This window comes from Danaus plexippus, chromosome 4 (genome assembly GCF_018135715.1).
Source record: "Danaus plexippus chromosome 4, MEX_DaPlex, whole genome shotgun sequence".
Taxonomy (NCBI): Eukaryota; Metazoa; Arthropoda; class Insecta; order Lepidoptera; family Nymphalidae; genus Danaus; species Danaus plexippus.
In genome coordinates this window covers 138,722-158,326 of record NC_083538.1, presented here as the reverse complement: position 1 = coordinate 158,326, position 19,605 = coordinate 138,722, and the positions used below count along the sequence as shown (strand labels likewise).

At 43.6% G+C, this 19,605-nt stretch overlaps 5 protein-coding genes, 1 long non-coding RNA gene and 1 other non-coding gene across 8 annotated transcripts; 2 read left to right on the top strand and 5 right to left on the bottom strand.

Annotated features, from left to right (window-relative positions):
- Nucleotides 1-314: 314 nt before the first annotated feature.
- Nucleotides 315-6,740, bottom strand: LOC116768389 (WD repeat-containing protein on Y chromosome-like). The gene is made up of 18 exons (XM_061526724.1): nucleotides 6,352-6,740; nucleotides 5,655-5,844; nucleotides 5,338-5,451; nucleotides 5,087-5,244; nucleotides 4,806-4,982; nucleotides 4,522-4,701; nucleotides 3,435-3,671; nucleotides 3,099-3,351; nucleotides 2,889-3,025; nucleotides 2,726-2,814; nucleotides 2,420-2,644; nucleotides 2,222-2,344; nucleotides 1,985-2,151; nucleotides 1,678-1,889; nucleotides 1,192-1,373; nucleotides 983-1,124; nucleotides 708-905; nucleotides 315-552 (listed from the first exon to the last, which is right to left on the bottom strand). Exons 1-18 carry the CDS (start codon nucleotides 6,607-6,609, stop codon nucleotides 409-411), a joined length of 3,186 nt encoding a protein of 1,061 aa, XP_061382708.1. The 5' UTR covers nucleotides 6,610-6,740; the 3' UTR covers nucleotides 315-408.
- A 187-nt stretch (nucleotides 6,741-6,927) lies between these two features.
- Nucleotides 6,928-7,454, top strand: LOC116768826 (small ribosomal subunit protein bS21m). The gene is made up of 2 exons (XM_032659668.2): nucleotides 6,928-7,187; nucleotides 7,261-7,454. The coding sequence occupies exons 1-2, from the start codon at nucleotides 7,014-7,016 to the stop codon at nucleotides 7,375-7,377; spliced, it is 291 nt and encodes a 96-aa protein (XP_032515559.1). The 5' UTR covers nucleotides 6,928-7,013; the 3' UTR covers nucleotides 7,378-7,454.
- LOC116768825 (out at first protein) lies at nucleotides 7,444-9,294 on the bottom strand. The gene is made up of 6 exons (XM_032659667.2): nucleotides 9,010-9,294; nucleotides 8,808-8,921; nucleotides 8,520-8,654; nucleotides 8,213-8,393; nucleotides 7,836-7,978; nucleotides 7,444-7,761 (listed from the first exon to the last, which is right to left on the bottom strand). The coding sequence occupies exons 1-6, from the start codon at nucleotides 9,097-9,099 to the stop codon at nucleotides 7,609-7,611; spliced, it is 816 nt and encodes a 271-aa protein (XP_032515558.1). The 5' UTR covers nucleotides 9,100-9,294; the 3' UTR covers nucleotides 7,444-7,608.
- A 93-nt stretch (nucleotides 9,295-9,387) lies between these two features.
- Nucleotides 9,388-15,727, top strand: LOC116768827 (WD repeat-containing protein 26). 2 transcript variants are annotated; one of them, XM_061526697.1, is made up of 11 exons: nucleotides 9,388-9,520; nucleotides 9,897-10,298; nucleotides 11,968-12,139; nucleotides 12,216-12,677; nucleotides 12,769-12,902; nucleotides 12,981-13,098; nucleotides 13,184-13,312; nucleotides 13,509-13,642; nucleotides 13,721-13,821; nucleotides 14,072-14,187; nucleotides 14,480-15,727. In XM_061526697.1, exons 2-11 carry the CDS (start codon nucleotides 10,156-10,158, stop codon nucleotides 14,642-14,644), a joined length of 1,674 nt encoding a protein of 557 aa, XP_061382681.1. In that variant the 5' UTR covers nucleotides 9,388-9,520; nucleotides 9,897-10,155; the 3' UTR covers nucleotides 14,645-15,727. The 2 variants fall into 2 exon arrangements, with proteins under 2 accessions (XP_061382681.1, XP_032515560.2); XM_032659669.2 differs by lacking the exon at nucleotides 9,388-9,520 and having other exon boundaries at nucleotides 9,606-10,298.
- LOC133320044 (uncharacterized) lies at nucleotides 9,802-11,824 on the bottom strand. Its single transcript, XR_009753504.1, has 2 exons — nucleotides 10,897-11,824; nucleotides 9,802-10,824 (listed from the first exon to the last, which is right to left on the bottom strand). It is a non-coding gene; the product is annotated as an uncharacterized LOC133320044 (long non-coding RNA).
- LOC116768828 (trafficking protein particle complex subunit 4) lies at nucleotides 14,841-17,293 on the bottom strand. The gene is made up of 4 exons (XM_032659670.2): nucleotides 17,029-17,293; nucleotides 16,864-16,955; nucleotides 16,599-16,785; nucleotides 14,841-16,350 (listed from the first exon to the last, which is right to left on the bottom strand). The coding sequence occupies exons 1-4, from the start codon at nucleotides 17,207-17,209 to the stop codon at nucleotides 16,151-16,153; spliced, it is 660 nt and encodes a 219-aa protein (XP_032515561.1). The 5' UTR covers nucleotides 17,210-17,293; the 3' UTR covers nucleotides 14,841-16,150.
- A 1,953-nt stretch (nucleotides 17,294-19,246) lies between these two features.
- Trnas-uga (transfer RNA serine (anticodon UGA)) lies at nucleotides 19,247-19,328 on the bottom strand. The gene has a single exon. It is a non-coding gene; the product is annotated as a tRNA-Ser (tRNA).
- Nucleotides 19,329-19,605: the final 277 nt, after the last annotated feature.

The window sequence follows — 19,605 nt, the reverse complement described above, 5'->3', positions numbered from 1 at the left end:
AATATATAGTAGCCAATAGCTCACTATTGACTTTCGTCAAAGATAACGGACGAAAGATAAGAGTGTCGTGGAGTGCGACCACACCAAACCGTGACCACCGGACCCGGACACGACACTCACGCAGAGTCTGCAGTACTGGATTCTCTCTATAGTATTTGTGTTGTTATGAAGTCACATGACACAGACAGGGAACGTGCCGCCGGGGCCGGGGCCGGGCCGACGTGTCTATTATTTAAACAAACTGATCTACATCCTAGAGTTTAGGCAAGGGAAGTCGGGGGCGAAACAAGTTATAAATAAATAAAAGGCGACGCTCGTCGCTTACTGAACACAGCCAGTTTATTTTTCACTAACTTCGAAGATATAATATCATAATATAAAGTACACATATCGTAACGCGACGTCCGCTCATGACTTGTCGCCGTGGAAGTGAGTCTTGGGCGCGCGGGCGGCGGCGGCGCGGCGGAGGCGAGTGGCGCGCGCCAGGGGCGGAGTCGCCATGCGGCGGACGGGCTGCGTCGACGACATGCGGAGGTGGGTGTACAGCGGGATCTGCGGGAGGAGGTACTGGAGTATAGCGAGCCGGCGACCGGCAGCAGCGACGGGCACGCGGACGTGCCTCGAGCAATTTATATATACATTAACATTCTCGCAGTCGGGTTGAGACTACGAAAATTAACTACAAACGATAGATGTGGGTCAGTCACCGTGGGCAGCGAGTCGTCGAGTCCCGGCGGCGGCTGAGTGTCAGGTTTACGGGGGAGGGCGAGGTGGTGACCCAGCAGGGGCGCGGGGGCCGGGGCGCCGAACGTGCGGGTGGCGAGCTCGTGCGAGGTGATGTCGCGGAGAAGGTCCACCTCCACCTGGCCCGGGGTGTAGCGGGAGACCCATCCGCCGCGCCACACCTGACACATCACCATATAACATACAGTGCCGCGGGCGGAGGAGGGCGACCGCGACACGCCATACGACCATAGATAACCTTGAACGTTGTAAAGCTGGCGACTTTCTTGACGTCGGGAGGAAAACGAGTGACCTCCAACGTCCACGGCAAGAAGCTACCCAACGTCTGCAGGTACTCCCCGGACAGCTTCCACACTCTCACGCTGTAATCCGAAGAACCGCTGGAAGGAAAAATTACAGATGAGGATGAAGCGTCGAAGCGAGTTGCAGGAGACGAGGCGGCCGCACCTGAGGACGAGGCGGAGGTCATCGATGTAGGCGAGCGCCGTGATGCAGCGCAGGTGGGCGCGCACGCTGCTCAGCAGCAGGGGCAGCGGCTGGTCGCGCACGCAGCGCTTGGCGCGTCCCTCGATACGGTCCCGCCACAGGAACGGGAACGTCAGCCGCAGCTTCGGCATGTTAACGTGAACCTGACCCGGCCACGCTCCACGATATTTAACGCTCATACAAACTTCAACAGACTAAAATCCCTTAACAAACTCCTCGTGTCTTTCATTATCACTAATCTGTCATTTACATCAACAAGTGTCTCCTTTTCTTTCAATCGTCCGTTGCTATCGACTAAACGCCTGATATCAAATTTAATTAAAATGTTTGTGTGTATTGTAATATTGTAGCTTTTGTTTTCTCTAGTGGGTTTATATTACTTGAGACTGTTTTAAATGTCGGCCGAACACTCGCTAAGAGCATCGGCAGCAGACAATGTTCGCTAACCTCCTCGTTGGTGAGGTAGTTGGTCATGAGCCAGATCTTGATGTAGCCGACCGTGGTCCCGGCGAAGAGGTAGTCGTTGGCCACGTCGGTGGCGAAGGCGGAGACGTAGTCGCCCGCCGTGTGGATGCCCTGGAACGAGCCCTGCAGGCCGCCGGCCGGGTGGTCCGACCAGCACTGCACCTGGCCGTTCTCCAGAGCCACCATGAGCGACGCTGAGGTCGTGTTCAGGATTTACATCTGCTGCGTGATAACGAGGCTACGCTACGACAGTGTGAACGTATGGAGGAAAGCAGATTTTAATACGTGCCGACGCGCATGTGGCAGGGTCGCGTGGTGAGGAATATGGTGGCGTGGACGGCGAGCTGCCGCATCTTCTGCGCCCGCGCCGGCAGAGACACCGTGGACACGCGCCGAGCTCGCGCCTTCTGCATGGCGGCGGTCGAGTCGATGAGGGACTCCCGCTGACCGCCCACGCTGGACAGGCACGGTTAGTACGACACGTGCTCCGGCCGCTTACTATGAACCAAAGACACCTGATGACCACCTCGGCCGCCTCACGGTGGAGGTGCTCCGCCGGGTCGAGGTCGCGGAGGCCGTCTGGGGCGAGGCGGCTCGCTTGCTGTATTGCATCTTGATGCGCAGCATCGGCTCGGTGCATGAGAATCGCCTGCGATAAACGTCTTTTTTTTTTTTAATAAGGAACGCCGCGGCGCCGTGTCGGCATGACCTCTACTCGTATAACCTGTAAGGCTGTCCCGTCTCGAGCTTCCACAGAATGAGTTCTGAGTTGTAGGAGGCGGTGGCGAGAGTGAGCGGGGGACGGGCGGCGGCCGTCAGCACGTCGTCGCTGTGCCTGGTCTCCCAGGCCTTGCCGCCCCCCTCCACCGCTCCCGACCCCCCGGACCCTCCCGACCCCCCCGCGTCCTCGAACTCTATGACGTGTCGGTTCCATCCCACCGCTAGAATCCTATCCGTCAGACACACCGGTTATTAGGAATCATCTCTGCGGACAATCTTTTGTGAATGTCAATAGATAAATACAGTGTACCTCCCCTCGACCCAAAAACAGCTCGTGACTTCGCACATGTGTTCTATGGCCATACTCCTCAAGCATATCCCCGTGTTGAAGTTCCACACCTGCGACGGACTCGTATTTTGAATAGACGAGTACATAAAGAACGGTAGAGTGTGCGAGCGGAGCGCGACCCCACCTTGAGTGTGCCGTTCCTGGCGCCGGTGAGCAGCAGCTGGTAGCCGGGGTCGAAGCAGGCGGCCGTGATCTCCACTGGGATGGACTCGCCGTGCAGCAGGCGGGTGTGGGCGTCGCGGACCATGGCGTTGCGCTTACCTGCCGTTTGGAATGCAGGAGTGTCATGAAGACGCGTTGGAGGGCCTTGTCATCGTCGCGTGTTTTATTGTACCGGTCACCGGATCCCAGTTGATGATGATGCTGTCCAGGCCGCACGTGATGACCACCTTGAACAGCGGATTGTAGAGGATCTTGGACACGGCCCGCGAGTGCGTGAACCCGTCCGTGTGGAGGGGGTTCAGCTGTTCGTCCAGGACCACCACGGCGATCTTTATAGCTCCCACTATGAACTCGCGAGTCACCGGGTTATATAGAGCGGAGATGGGCGTGCGCTCGCCAACTTGCGGAGGGATGTCTATATATGTCTGCAGCAAAAAATGACATGGTGAAAGTTGAATTTATTTAATATCTCGAACCGACAACATCCACCGTTCAGGAAGTTGAATACCTGGAGGCACACCTGTCCCTGCACGTCCCAAACCTTGATGACGCGGTCTCTGGAGAGCGAGTACAGCAAGGTCGTGGCGGAGATCTGTAGCACGAGCGCGGTGACGGCGGCGTGGTGCCCCGTCAGCGACACGCTCGCGGCGCGCGGCACGAACGGACTCCACACGCGGACCGTGCAGTCCGGGCCTCCCGTCGCCAGGATGTGGGCCTCCTCGTCGAATGTGAAACACTGAATACCCTGTTTAAAGAATAAATTTATAACATGCAATCCAGTGAGTCGAGGTGAACGGACTTGCTGTGGCTTGTGTGGTGGTAGCGTACATATTTACATAATCGCTACATTCAAAGACTACTTAAAATCTGATATTAACACGCTGATCTCTGACCCCTTTGATCACTCTTTTTAATCCCCACTGATCTCAGCTGAATTGATACCACTGTGAAACGTGACTGACATCTGCGTAACTAAAACATTAGGTGATAACAGATGTTAATGCGTAACGAAAATAGAGTTCCGGAAAGGATGGATCCTACAGAAATCGCTGCGGTGACCGCCGTGGGCTTCGTCCACCAGCCATTAACAACTGCTCGTAGAGCGCGGTCTCAAAAAATCAGATGTTCAGGCAATCAGTCCAGGGAATATGCCACAGTTATCTATCTACATATTGTTCAGCTCAATATAATTTTTTTCATACAAAAACATTTTGCAATCTTTAGTTTTTAACAACGATCGAGCGGACGGTCTTCACACGTCGGCAGCATGATGCGATGAACACGCATAGCAAGGTTTATATAAACAAATACAAAAAAGTTGTCAGCGCGTTCTTGTACTCTGACACCAAGTATGATTAACACGGTTCTACTTCTATACTGTTTTACCAAAAAACAGAGCCTTAACCCCTTTTTCCTGAAACCCTGTTGTCTTAGTATTTTATTTTTGTTCTCTAAGGAGGAGCAAGCTGAGAAATTACAATTAATACCAATTGGATGCTCCTACTCGCGTCTGACAGACAGACGGTCAACAAAGTGATCCTGTAAGAGTAGGTATTTACTCCAGTAAGGAGCCATTAAAAGAGCACGAGACGTACCTTCTCGACGTGAAACATGTTATAGGTCTTGGAACCGGCGAGGTCGCACATGAGCAGAGAGTCCGGGCAAGTCGCACACGACACGATGCAGTGCAGGGACGAATAGAACGACACCTGACGGACCCACTCGCCGTGGACGCGACCCTTCTCCGTCAACCTCAGCTCCGGCAACAAGTGGGGCTGCACGGTCAGGTTAGGAGATGCAACAGAAAAAACTTGCAAACAAGGTACGGCTGCAATGAAGCGTCTAGGACATCGCAGCGTTCTAGAGGTAATCAGTTCACCCGTCGCTGGAGGTCGACGTGGCGCAGTTGCTGCAGCGCCCGGCCGGGCTGGTTGCGGAAGGGACCGCGCTTTATGGGAGAGAAGGTGAGCACGCGCACGTGACCACCGACGTCGCCCAGGATCAGGATACATCGCTCGTTCGGGTCCTTGTAGAAGTGGTAGTACATGGAGCAGATCTAAAACGTCAGGACATCTATATTTATAAGCTAACTTATTGGTGAGAACCTTTTTCGAATATTGTTAGTAATTTTGAATGTTTTATCTAAAAGAGAAACCCTACCATGTACTCCCAGCTAGTGATGACGATCTTAAGGGTGAAAGTCTTCGCCGTACAGTCATAGAAGCGCAGGTCTCGTTCGGTAGAACTCGTCACAATAATGTTGACGTCCGGCATACAGACCATGTCCGTCACCCAGGTCGTGCGCACTTTCAGGTGAGCTGGGAACGTTATTGGCAATTACACCTACTTGTTGTACTTGATAGACACCGATGCGACGAGAAGATGTCGTGTCCAGGTACAAAAATACTGACGACTGGAAGAGAAGGCGGTCCTCAACAGCGACATGTCCAGGGACCACCAGTTAATCATTCCATCGCGACTCGCCGTTATGTAGTTGCCCTGCATGGGATCCGTGCTCCGGTCCTGTTAAAACCTTGAGTTTATTTAAATGTACTCTGGACAGCCAGTTATACGACGTCATACAAACTGTATACGGAAGGGGATAGCCTCTTAAATGATCTTTGACCTGTACTACACGGACTGAGCTTCTACGATTCTAAATAACTATATTGGAGGTAAAGTCTACAAAACCAATCCTGATAGGTATTCTTATGGGGATTTCTTTCCTTTCCAACGTCAGGACAGAAACATATTCTCGATATCGGGTGCCGATGCTGTGATCTCATGACAGTCGGCAGTCCCATAATCGGCAGCTGGAGGGAGGCTCTCTGGTTCTCAGGGTCATTGCCGAAATAGCCCAGAAGTAGATGCGACACGAGCTCGTCCCAATCGATCTCTCCGTTGCGAGTCGTATTTATCTATATAGACAGAATGCTAAATGTTAGCGGAGTCTGAGGTTAGGTCGTTATTGCTGATTTATTTCGTGTTTATCGCGTGCTAATCAAAACTTATCGGTTAGAGCCTGCTGACCTACATTCATAACATTTTGGTGTCTTAAAGGCAGGAGTGAATTAATGAAGTTATGATTAACATCACAAAAATATTATTAAATCGCGTTTATCGCCTTTTTTGGAATTCGTAAAATAAGTTATTCTGCTCTTAGGTGTATGCCCATTTATAAAGAGTTTTCTAATTTCAACGCAAAATTTGCCACTGTAGTTTATAGTCACGTTGGAGCTATATTTAGTTCCTTTTATAGGTAGTTAATAGTTTATCAACTGAATGAAACCATTCAACTGGAACTCTTATTTTGTATTTCGGCAATGAACTCTCGACTTGTAATAAAGACGTGTGGTAAGTAAGAGGTAAGAGAGTAATTAAATATTTATTTTATATTAAAACTACTACTAATTGCAAATAACTACCTTCATAAAAAGTATATTAAATTCGTCATCATCATATTCAACATTCAACAATGTCCTCAAGAGATTTCTAAATTCTGTTGGTAGCATTTTATTTCTATAAGCTGCCTGGAACGCTTCTTTAATCTTGACCATGTCAGCCATGCTGCATCTCTCGTGAAGAGGAGCATTTCGCCACCGAATGCGAGATAGCGGAGCCGTGCTTCCTTCCGATTTAGATGATATAGACATAATAGACTTAACTTCGCAATCGTTTGCCATTTTTAAATAAATGGTTTTCTGTATATCTCAATGATAATAAATAGTCGCACTATATAATAATTATCTAAATAAATTTTTTAAATCAATGGTCATAAACTGTCAAAATTTGTTATCTCTAAAATTACTAAAAATCATATTAATAATCATTTATAAACGGAAAAAACATGAGTATCTTTCTAAATTAATTCGTTTTATTATTAGTTATTTTTAAAATTTATAATACATATAACGAAGGGAAATATGATAAATAGTTTATAATATATATTTTTAAACCTAAAAAGTTATTGACCGTATTTGTTGGTGGATTGTAAATAGTAGTTATAAAACGTCAAATGCGAACGACGTAATGTCAGATGAAATATAACCTAGCATTTCTCAAAAATTGAACTTAACAGTAATATAAAATGTTTTTAACTCTTAAATTATTGGCAAATAGACATCCTTCGTTTATTGCACGAACAGTCTTTGTCAAAAATAATGACGTAGAAGGTGCTTGTAGGATAGTGAATAGAATTCTTGGGAAAGACGGGATACTTGAACAATATAGACTTACGAGATATTATGAAAAACCTTTCCAGGTTAGTCTTAAAATATTCCTAGTATTTAAAAACATTTGCAATATATCTCGAATTGAAACCTGTTATTATTCAGACAAGGCGCCGAGTCAACCACGAGAAGTGCAAGGCCATTTACAATGAAGACATGAAGAGAAAAATAGAGTTTGTTCTGAGAAAAAATAGACACGAACCATTTCCAGGGTGTCATTGACATGTTTTAGTTTTCTCCAGTAATGATATGTAAATAGAATGTACTGTTATAAATAAAATTATCAAACAAATTGAAAATCAACATTTATTCTTAGTTTTAAAAATATTGTTCTAGCAAAATATTTACAGACATAAAGTATTGTCAGTTCGTAGTTATTGTAGTATAAAAATAAGTTAAAGCGACTAGTTGTAACACTTGGCACAGTAGGGAGCCCAGCGGGCCAGCGTGGGGTCACAAGTAGCTGAGACAGGAATCACGTCGGTGAACGTAGTATTGATAGCGGTAGCATCGGTGACAAGTCTTGATACCACATCTGTAGCTCAACCCACCTTGAGGCTTACCCTTGCAGTACTTCAGACCACAAGGGTACCAGTTGACACAAACCTGAAAGAATTTTATTCAGAAGATACATCACAGATCAAATAACGAAAGGATTCTGATTAAAAAATACAATTTACCTCCAAATGACAGATGCACTCCTTGCCAGCATCTGTTTCAGCAACACACACACCAACTGCAGGTTTGCCGTCGGCTGTGTCCGACATTAGAACGTGGGAGGGGAATGGTGTTACTTCTGATGAATATGAAGACTGCTCTAGACCTGATTATAAAATAATTGTACTGTTTTAAGCTAATAACAGCACTATAAGATCTGGATCAACACTGTCTGTCAAAGTTTTGTTTTTGTGAGGCAAATTTATCATAATTATTTATGTAATACTATTTTTGACATCATAATCTAATAAACCATAATAAAAAATCATTTATTTAGTCTCTTTATAATAAAGCATTAATTACATTTGTAAATATTGCTCCACATAGAGGAAATATTTACCAGGACGAGGGCCCCATCTGGTAAGATCTGCAGTTCTTAAGTAGACCCTATCTCGAGCAGCACTACAGTGTCTAGCAGCTGCCGGAGATAATAACCGTGTGGCGCACCCTGCCCAAGCTGTTGTAGTGGTCTGTCTCCAGCCCTTGTCTTCCTCTGCAACCCTCACTGTGCCTGGGTTTTTCTTAAAGCAAGTAAATTAGAAATCAAATCACCAACCTTCTTTGATTGTGCTTTTTGAAAGTAGAAAAGTTAGACTATATTTAATTTACCCCTCTTAATGATTGTGTTAGGAAGCTAAACAACTTACTTGACGCAGTTTGGCCATAGCATCAGGAGCAATAAAGTCTGCTTGAGCAGCATGAGTGAGGAAGCAGAGTATCTGGTGACCAGTCTGACCCAGCTCTTCCTCAGCTGGTATCACAATTTTCATAGCCTCCACCTCCTAAAACACAATTAACAATGCTTAACATTCTCTGATGAACAGTATTGTCTCTTTATAATTTTTATTATATTTGATTCTATCTCTTATTACATTTCTTCAGTTTAGTATGTTATGTTTCATAGAAACAAGGGAAAGTTTAATTCAAATACGTACATTTGTGAAGTCGACGAGCTGCGAGACGTATATTCCGTCTAGTCTTAAAAATTCCAGGGTAACTGTATCTTCTGATACGTTTGCTGTTATATTTTCCTGCATAACATCACCACCCTGTAATTTTTCAATTTTAATTTTTCAATTATTAAGATTCCTACACTATACCTTCATTCCTAATTAACTATAATTTCCAAAGGAATACCTGATTTTTAACATTGATAAGAAGTTGGAGGTTTGACGGTTGAATAAAAATATATATTAAAATTATGATCTTTAAGGCAAACCCTTCCATCGCCTAGAATTTAAATTATTTGATACAAAAAAAGTGGAAACTATCGTTAACATTATACACATTCTTAAATCATAACATTGTCACAAGAAGTGTATTTATAAAGTTCGATGTATTCAAAATTTTCAAATCCAATTTGTTTTCTGTTTTTATGAGTTAATAAAATATAAAAAAAGAATTTACAACTATGATACTAAGTTTGAAACTATTCCGATGCGATAAAATAAGAAATTTTATAAATTAATAAGTCGATTGTACATCTAAGAGCTTAGCAGTTTCTATAAACGTTTAGTAATTGTCAAGATATGTTTTGTGACAACTTTATCGACAGAAATAGTAGACATTATAATATATAACAAAACAGGTTTCGATACACGCATTATATGTATTTTGTAATGTTGAAAAAGTTTATGTTATTACTACTGTAAGTAATTCAGTTATATCTCATTTCTTAGCAAATATGGTTTTAATAAAATAATAATTTTAATTTTGTCTATCGTCTCCGTTGTTTTGTTCAGTGCTTTTTTTGTTATCATCAATGTTAAGTTACCGTTCATCGTGACACAATATTTTTATTTTGAGGTCATTACATTGCACACGATTCCACCCGATGCGCAACCGAACAACACACGAACGTCACTCGCAACATAAAGGGCGATGTTGAGCATATTAAAGATAGACAGCTGTCGTTTCATTTTCAGCTGATTTTTGTGTACGCTCACAGTACGGGGCACCACTCGTGTTCTTAGACATTTATAGGGCTCTTTTTGAAGATATTCTTTTCACGCCATCGGTTATAGATAGGTGGAAACGCGAAGTGCAGTGGGAACAATCGAGAAAAGCTTAGCATCGAACAAAGGGAGATGGTCCATTGAGTGCGGGAGAGGAGCAGCGGGCGTGACGTCACGCCACGACGAGGCCGATGAGGCGAGGATCGTGACCGGAGGAGCGCGGCGAGCACGCGCAGCGGAGCGGGCCAGCCTGGCCTCCAGTGACTCCGGGGACGAGGGCCAACGGCCGCCGCGCAAGCGGACGCGCAGGCTGTCGCCGGAGCCGACCATGCACCAGCCCTGCACCAACGGCGCTCACCTCAACGGTGACGCCGCCCGCAACGGAGACCTGCCGCCGGGGCTCCGCATGAGCCAAACAGACCAGGAGATTGTGCGCCTCATCGGACAGCATCTGCTCTCGGTCGGACTAGAGTGAGTATTGCACTACCAAGTTCAGGATCATCCATGAATGCATGTCATCTTTACAACACTTAGGAGACCCTTTGGTATTGAAGAATTTTTCTATGTTTAAGAATATTTTAACATTTATTTATTTAAAACATTCTTAAAATAAATGTTATCATGTAACGCTTCCATGACATCATTATTTGTAACATAAACAACACTCAGCTCCGTGAAACCACAATAATGACTCTAACAACATCTATGATCGTTGGATGGCATGTTGCTTATATGTGATGGTAGGTGTAGAGTGATCTCGTTAGTGTTGTTACCGACCAGAACAAAGAACATACTGTTGTGACATGGTCGGAGATGAGAAGTGACAGATATAAGAATACTGTTACAATCGATTTGAAAAAAACATTAATGTTTTATTATTTTATTTATAATAAAGGTTGAACATTTAATGTAATTTTGATTATAATATTGTCCTTGGAAACCATTGCTACACTGCTCCAGTGTCCATGTTACCGAAAATATGGGAATTTAAACAAACCTGGGAACACAAACCACTGAATTGAAGGAGTTGATTTATAAACACCTTTATATAATAATGAACTATACATACAAAGTGCTCGCTTTCCTCACTCAGTGACATGTGTTAATATCATTTGCCAAGTTGTATTGACACTGTATGTGGTGTGACCAAAGTACTGAATCCAACAGTACCCGGCAGGCTGGCAGTGTTCCGAAGCGACTCCATCATGTTCAATGTATTACTACAGTTATTTTCTACCTTCATAAGACCTGCAGACCTGTGATATTATTCTGATAAATCATTGTTACACGTCATACTTTTGTTAATTTATATTATATAGCTTCACGTCAATATTAACATCCCTAGAATACGTCCCATAGTCATAAAACCTATTTGGTGTCATCAAACAATTCAATGCTAGTGAAAATAAAAATATTCCCACTTATGTAATATAGTTAATTTTAATTGCATTCACATTTTAATGCTGTAGTGACAAACTCCACATTAATATTATAATCTGTGTGTCAGATTCAAATTCCAACCAGGCTTACACAACACGTCAAACAGAATGTTAGAATGTTTGTTTTAGTATATAATGGTATTGATCAATGTCTGAATCATGATTAGTGTGCCTTTCGATCCCTTGATTGTGTTCACCGACGCAGCGGACGACTCACTGCTTGTATTACTTTAATAACAACTGTTATTACTTTCAAAGAAAATAATCAACTTCATAAATTACATTTAAATAAGAAGAGTTTTTTTATCATACTTTGATTCGTTCCGTGCGACAAATTTTTATTAAAGAAATGCTTGAATATGAAAAAAATGTCAAAAAATACATCAATAATTATCAAAAACGTTAATATAAAATACGATGAATATGTAGTATCCAGACATAGATCCGCCCGCACGCGATACTAACGTGTTCCGATGCATTAGTTTATGAATCAGTGGAGTACAAGAAACATTAGTTAATATCTGCGTAATGATTCTGCGGGGGACGGTGGGCATCACATCCACCAACCGTCACTCCGGCAGACAGACATACATTAATTGATCTCCTGTGATAATAAATAAACACTTTTTAGAAGATGAAACCTTATTAAATGTATTACTCTGCTCACATATGTATGTTTTATAGTAATGGTACTTATCTAGACGTAGCGCGACTCTGCTGATGGAGGAGTCAGGGTTACACCTGGAGCACCCCGCGGCGGCCACGTTCCGTACACACGTGTTGGCCGGAGACTGGGTGAAGGCGGACCACGACCTGCGAGCGCTGCACGACCTGCTCAGGGACTCGCCTCAGGTGGAGCCTCACAACCTCGCCGTACGTCCCGCCACTGACCGATAGAGTTAAATACATCATATTGACTAACTCTGACATCGGATGCTATCGTTTCCAGGAGATGAAGTTCGTAGTGCTCGAGCAGAAGTACCTCGAGCACCTGGAGGCGGGCCGTGTGCTGGACGCCCTGCACGTGCTGCGGAATGAGCTAACGCCGCTGCAGTACGACACGGCTCGCGTGCACCGCCTGTCCGCGCTCATGATGTGCGCCGACGCCGCTGAGTTGAGGCAGCGCGCTCGCTGGCCAGGGGGCCCGCGCTCGAGGGCACGTCTTCTTGCCACCGTGCAGGCGGTGCTGCCGCCCGCGCTCATGATGTCTCCGGGCCGGCTGCGGGCGCTTCTGGCGCAGGCCGCCGCCCAGCAGGCCGCCCGGTGCCGGTTCCACGCGGCGCCTCGCCCTTCGCCTCCCGTCCCGTCCCCCGATCGCGACGACGAGCTCGCCGTCCCCGAGCACATCCCCTTCTCTCTCCTGGCAGACCACCACTGCTCGGCCGACCAGTTCCCCATACACTCCTTGCAGGTGACACGATTCGGTTCAATCTAACTTTCTCTCTATCGATGTAAAGTTTTCTTTTAACGCCTTCGTTTCCGGCCTCACCCGCCTGTTCCAGGTGTTGAACGGTCACTGTGACGAGGTGTGGTACTGCAAGTGGTCCCCGGATGGCTCCAAGCTGGCCTCGGGCTCCAAAGACAACACCGTCATGATATGGGACTACAACCCTGTCACAAAACGATTGGCTTTCAGGTGCGTCACTTTTATCCCGTTACAGAACTAACGATTCCGTCCGTGTGTTGTACTCGAGTGTGTGATGTCATATTGCAGGAAGTCGCTGGAAGGTCACTCGTACGGCGTGTCCTTCCTAGCGTGGAGTCCCGACGGCCGACACCTGCTGGCCGCCGGACCCGAGGACTGCCCCGACCTCTGGATCTGGAACATGGAGGTACGGCCCGCTCCAGCCCTGCTCCCCCCGCTCTTCCCTCTCCTGTCGCGTGCCGAGTGTTCACTGTAACGTTGTCCGTGTGCAGACGGAGCAGCTGCACCTGAAGATGACTCACTCCCAGGAGGACTCGCTGACGGCGGCCGCCTGGCACGCCAGCGGGAATGCCTTCGTCTGCGGCGGCGCCCGGGGACAGTTCTATCACTGCGCACTCGACGTACGTACACACCACCACCGTATATTGCTTTCATAGTAGTACTTTGTTGATTAACTTGGAAACTGTGAGAAGTCGAAGGCGCCTTTAGCTCCTCATTCATCTGTCTTGACATATGAGAGTAGGCGGCAGGTTTCGTTCTGCTGGTGTTGCGATGTATAAAGTCGGCTCGAGCGTGACGCCGCCCGCTGTTCCTCAGGGTACCCTCATCAACAACTGGGACGGTGTCCGTGTGAACGCGCTGGCGTGCCGCTCCGAGGGCCGCGTGTTGGCCGCCGACACTCACCACCGCGTCCGGCTCTATGACTTCAGCGACCTCACCGACAGGAACCTGTGAGTGTTCCTCGCTCCTAGTACCTTCCCCGCCCGCTCACACAGCCAGGGTACTGATGGTCTCCGTCTCCTCCCCAGCATCCAGGAGGAGCACGCGGTGATGGCGATGACCCTGAACGCGGCGGACACGCTGCTGCTGCTCAACGTGGCCAACCAGGGAGTCCACCTCTGGGATATCCGTACGAACACATTCACTATACATTTATATCAGACACACCTCCTGCTGCTATGGACACGGCAGCCGTATAAACCATAAACTGGATTATTTAATATGAGATATGTCCCGTCCAACCAAAACGAGTGTTGGAGCGATCCTGAGTGATGATGACGTGTTGTTCTCGATATTAAAGTCACATCTCTCAACACTGCTCCATGGTGTAGTGTCAGAGCCCATGTGGTTCACGTGGTTGTTGCTTGTGTGCCCGCCAGGAGCCCGAGCGCTCGTCCGTCGCTTCAGGGGCCTGTCTCAGGGACACTTCACCATCCACGCCTGCTTCGGAGGAGCTCATCAAGACTTCATAGCGTCCGGCAGCGAGGACAATAAGGTACCGCTCCTACTCCTCGTACATATTTAGTAATAGAATATATCGTAATTTGTAATAAAAATACTGAAAATATATGAATATGTATATCCTCGCCTGGACGTCTACAGTCGTGTCGTCATAAAGATCGTGCATGCTTTATTCTTTTTCAACTCGTTGGTTGCGAATCGTGTGACGACTACATATAAAGATTGCTAAGACATCCTCGCAGGGTGCTCTGACACGCTCATAAGACAACTCTTTAAACTCCTTGCGTCCCGATCGCATTAAATGAGAAACATGCTTCGTCTGTTAGGTGTACATCTGGCACATCGACGGCGAGGAGCCCATCGCGGTGGTGTCGGGACACACGAGGTGTGTGAACGCCGTGGCTTGGAACCCCGTGCATCATGACGTGCTGGTGTCCGCCTCCGACGACTACTCCCTGAGGCTGTGGGGCCCGAGGACCCACCAGACCTAGGACACAGGGATCCACGCCCACAGGACGCTACACCGATACTCTCAAACTGGCCGTCGTAGGTGACCTCCACGGAATGGACATTTTGTTTTATACGGATACTTTGTTAGTATCATTGCTACGACTCGGGGTAATGAAGATATTATAAATCTATTGAAAAAAATATATGTAAAAGAAATTTATGTTTTTGGCAGAACTACTTTGTGCAATGCAGAGTGCCATAAAATAGTGCAATATTAACGTAAAATGTCAGAATTACCCACTGAATTGCTCACAACACAATACGGAAGGTCGTGTCAGAAGTTAAGTCCATGATGTTGAACGTTCAACGTGATGACTCGACGATGGACACTCCCGGACCTGCGCCGTCAAAACACAAACACGAGGACAGATGACAAGCGACTCAATGTAATGAACATAGTCTGTAAGGGGGCGGCCGGCGGCGCCTCGTGTGGCTAGTTGTATAAGATAGGCATCCGACGACAAAACTGTCGCTGGCGACTCTCCAGCCGACACGTTGTGTGGATCGCTCGAAGGTGAGAGGTTGGGGTCTGTGACGTAACACGTTGTCGTGTGACGTCACTATAATATATTATGTTAACGTTAATTTAAGGGATTCATTATAGAGGCCGTCGCCCCGGCCCGCTCCGACTTAGAATTATTATTAGGACTTAAGTATGAGAGGTAGACGCGGAGTCGTTATATTTTTGTACCGACCTGGACCGACCGTCACGTGCTGGACTCGAACCACTCGTCGGAAATGTCCCCGACAACATTACAGTGCCCGTACTGACTTAATGTTCCCGCCACTGCTCGTTCGCTCTCTTTGGACACATGCATCATGTAATATTACATGCCACACTACGGACCAGATGAAACCCTGACACTATTCTTTTTTCCAATCAAACATTCTTCAAACTTCCTCTCTGATTTCAATTTCCTCTTGGTCCCGGTCTCTTCTGAACCAACCGAGTATTGTGTGTAGTGTCGAAGTACAAAGGGCGTTATCTGATAGCGAGTAGAGCAGGCTCCGGCCACTTGTTATTTAATAATGATATATCAATAAAGTTTTTTATCTTAAATTTATTTCGGTGTTTTTATTTTACAACATTTCTTTACATATTTTACATACAAATATTTTAGTTAATAAGAGACCTTTACAATATGTGCTATAATAATCTCTGTTATATAATAATGTAATGTCCAAGCAAAGATTATTGGAGATTTTTGCTTGTTACATTTCTAGAAAAGCATTAATCAGATTTTTTTTTCATAATTGTCAAGTACACACAAATATATCAAAATATTGAATGACTGTGTTGCCAACTAAGAAGCTACCAATAGGTACAACAAGTACGTGACACCAATTACAACAAAACAAGGTCATACTTTTCAAGTAACCGAGTATCTTTATTACTTTTTACATAAATATCTCACGAACAACATTCGCAAACATACATTTCCATACTTTATATTATAAATAACAAAATCTAATGCATACAAAGACACTTATAAATTAGATGTTCCAGATTTCTCCACCAGTTCCAACAAAGTATGAAGAGAGGTGTCAAACAATTCACACCGGATAGGCATCTCCAGGGAGTAGAAGGGGTTCTTGAGAGCATAGTCTGAGTACAGCTCATAAATTCTCTTAAGAACTATGTCCGCACCCTGCATGTTAGGATCCGTGACCACAATGAACTTCACTCCTGAGAAACCAAACAATGCACATATTATTCATTACAAACAAAAATATACAAATCTTAGGAACGATAATACATTGCACCTGCACTGTTGACCTGAATGTATTGGCATTCAAATCTTAAATGTTTGAAAAAGTTTGAAATAATCTCAAGAGAGCAAGGCGTGCCATTATAATAATTAAATAGCAAAAATAAAACATTCTTAAACCTAGTGTTGTGCTAAATAAATTATAATAACAACGCATATATGATACCTGTTAGTGTTTGAAAACAGGACAGTTTGAATGTGTCAGCTGTCAGAGTCTCAATTCCTGAAGACTTAGGAACAGGACTCAGCTGACTGGCCAGAGCAAACAGTGGATAGAACATACTGGCCAGCACGATCTTCTCGTTCGTCGTAGCTCTGGGTCGTCCAAATTTAAGACTAAGGGGATAGTTTTCCTATGGCAGATAATATAATAGACATGTTACAATTACATATTTTTCTTTACATTATATTAAAATAACTCGTATGTATACTTTTTGTTCTATAACTTCAAAAACATCTCTACCGTCTTCCGTGGTCCGGCCAGTCACTGGAGATCCATTAACAGTCAGCAACACATGACTAACTACAAATAAACAGTTACATGGAATCAGTTTAAAACAAAACGGCAATCTAAGGGCATCACAGTCATTATTCACCATTAATGCCGTCTCTCTGACCGAAAACAACAACAACTTTCTTATTTTCGTATTCTAATTTAATGTCCAATGGGTATCCAAATGTTTTTTCAGTTTCTACTTTCGGAATGTTGTGATCATAGTTGTATATCAGTCCACCGGATTTGCTTACAATATAAACTCCGTAAATAACCATTTTCATACGTATTTAACCATATATTTATTCAAGTTATTGTAACACCCACCGCTCCAATAATACGATTTTTAAATGTCTTTGTCAATGTCAGTTGCGTTTAGACTCAGGACGTCAATACTCAATGTTACAGACTTCAGACTACTCTCGTTCATTTAGTTTATGCCAAACCTATTGGGAGTTCCATATTATTAATTAAAATATTTTTGTATTGACGGAACTATTAAAAACACAATTATGATAAACAAATTATTAGCTTAGAAATTTATAAGTTTTTTTAAGTTATGTTGAGCTAAGCATGAATATAAATGTTTTAATTTGTATATTTAATTTACAGTTCTTTTACAGTTATCAGTCCTATCAGAATCAGGGATTAACTATCTTCGAAAATGTCCAGAAAATTCTGTGAAATCATAACTTTCCTCAAATCTTAATATTTATAATGTATTCATATATTTAGTGAAATAATTCCATAATTATACTCGATTTTTATTTCATTCGGTAGTTATTTAACGGTAGTTCCAAATTGAAGACAATAAAAACAAAGAAAAAAAATCCAAGTCACTTTTTTTTACTATCTGATAAATTATAAAAAAACAACAATTTACTTTATATTATAATATACTCATTGAAGCTGTTTTTTATAAATGAGTCACATACGATTTTTTTATCTTATCCCACTATTGAACATGTATATTATAGATTAGGCACAAGATATATGAGAGATATATGATTCATCATTTTTTTAAATGTAAAACTTTGTCGAATAAAGATTTTTTTTTAATTAGAGTTTCTTAAAATACGTAATTTTATTTTTAGCAACGTATAAAAAAAATACAGAGTCATCTTTTGAGGGTCAGTCGTGAATGCAGTTTGACGACACAGAAAGTAGAGAAAGACTTCTTAAAAAGGACTTGCCTTACATAGAAAAAAAATAGAGCAATGGAACAGTGAGAAGTCAGTAGATAATAATAGATTGTCAGTAGATTATGTTCATAAGGTAAAAATAATATCTTGTTGTAGTCAGAATGACTAACTGATTTATTTCAGATAATTTGATTAACGATGAACGGATTATAAACTAAGATTATCAGAGCAATACAACATGATGTCAAAAAAACCCCTGAAATGTCTAAAGGGTGGAGTGAAATACATGAAAGATATATTATATTTTCCTAACTAAGATGGCTCTTATATTTATACAGCAGCAATTCGCAGTTCTACGAAAATCGATGATAAGTCATGCAAATTAATTTTTCCAGTCTCTTCTTCTTTTTGACGAACACCGACTTTACGGGCTACACGAAAAGAAGTGAAATATCATTATGAAAAACCCCTGAAAAATTGAAAATCACCTGAATCCCGAGTACGTCTTGTTAGGAAATTAAATTATAGCTCTTCTATAATGAGTGGTTTGTTTTAAACAAAGAAGAGTAGCTTCTGGCCGCACCTTTAGTTATCGGAGGTTTATCGAAACGGTAGGTACAATTTTATGTTTATAGTTTACAAATATAGCCCGTAGTTTCGTAAGAAAAAAATTGTCACGATAAAATTTTCTAAAATGTTCAAAAGACAGACTGCGTTTATTTACAAAGATGAGTTATTTCTAAACGTATTTATAAGAATAATCTCCCCTGTCACTATCGGGCCAGGTCACTGGTGCCACGTATTCCTCAATTATCGCTTTGCTTTATATACCACAAAACAATAATTGTGCGCAAAACCCTCGAGCTGTTCCAAGCTGGTCCAACTATGTAAGAGATGAGAGTCTATACCAAATATATGGTAACTCAATAGAAACTGTATCGTTTTCAATATACGATATATATGAGACAACGATTACTGTAATGTTTCTACAGATTATAACGTTTGATTACACTGCAGATGAGTGTTGGAGATTTTTAATCTAGAACAAAAAGTTTAGTACGTCCAAAAATAATATAGACATAAGTATGAGAGATTGAAGTAAGCACGAAATATAAATATTTAGACGACTGCACATTTAACACAACGACGAAACATTTAAAAAAGAAACAAAAAGTATATCGCTGAGGACAGGATTCGAACCTGCGCGGGTAAAACCCATTGGATTTCAAGTCCAACTCCTTAACCACTCGGACACCTCAGCCACGAGTACTGCTCGCGAATACACGAGTGTGTACATAATTATTGTATTTACAATACAAGGAGGCGGCCGACACATGACGCGTCGGTCGCCTCATACTTTCACTTATCTTCATGTGTTTGCTAACTCACTAATTATTATTATTCGATGTATTTCAATCACTTCAGTATTTTTATAACTTTTATCAATTTTTTTACGTCAGGTTACTCTTCATATTGTATAAAATCATGTTTTGTATGTCTGTCCGTCGCTCACTTTCAATTATAGTTATAATTTTTTT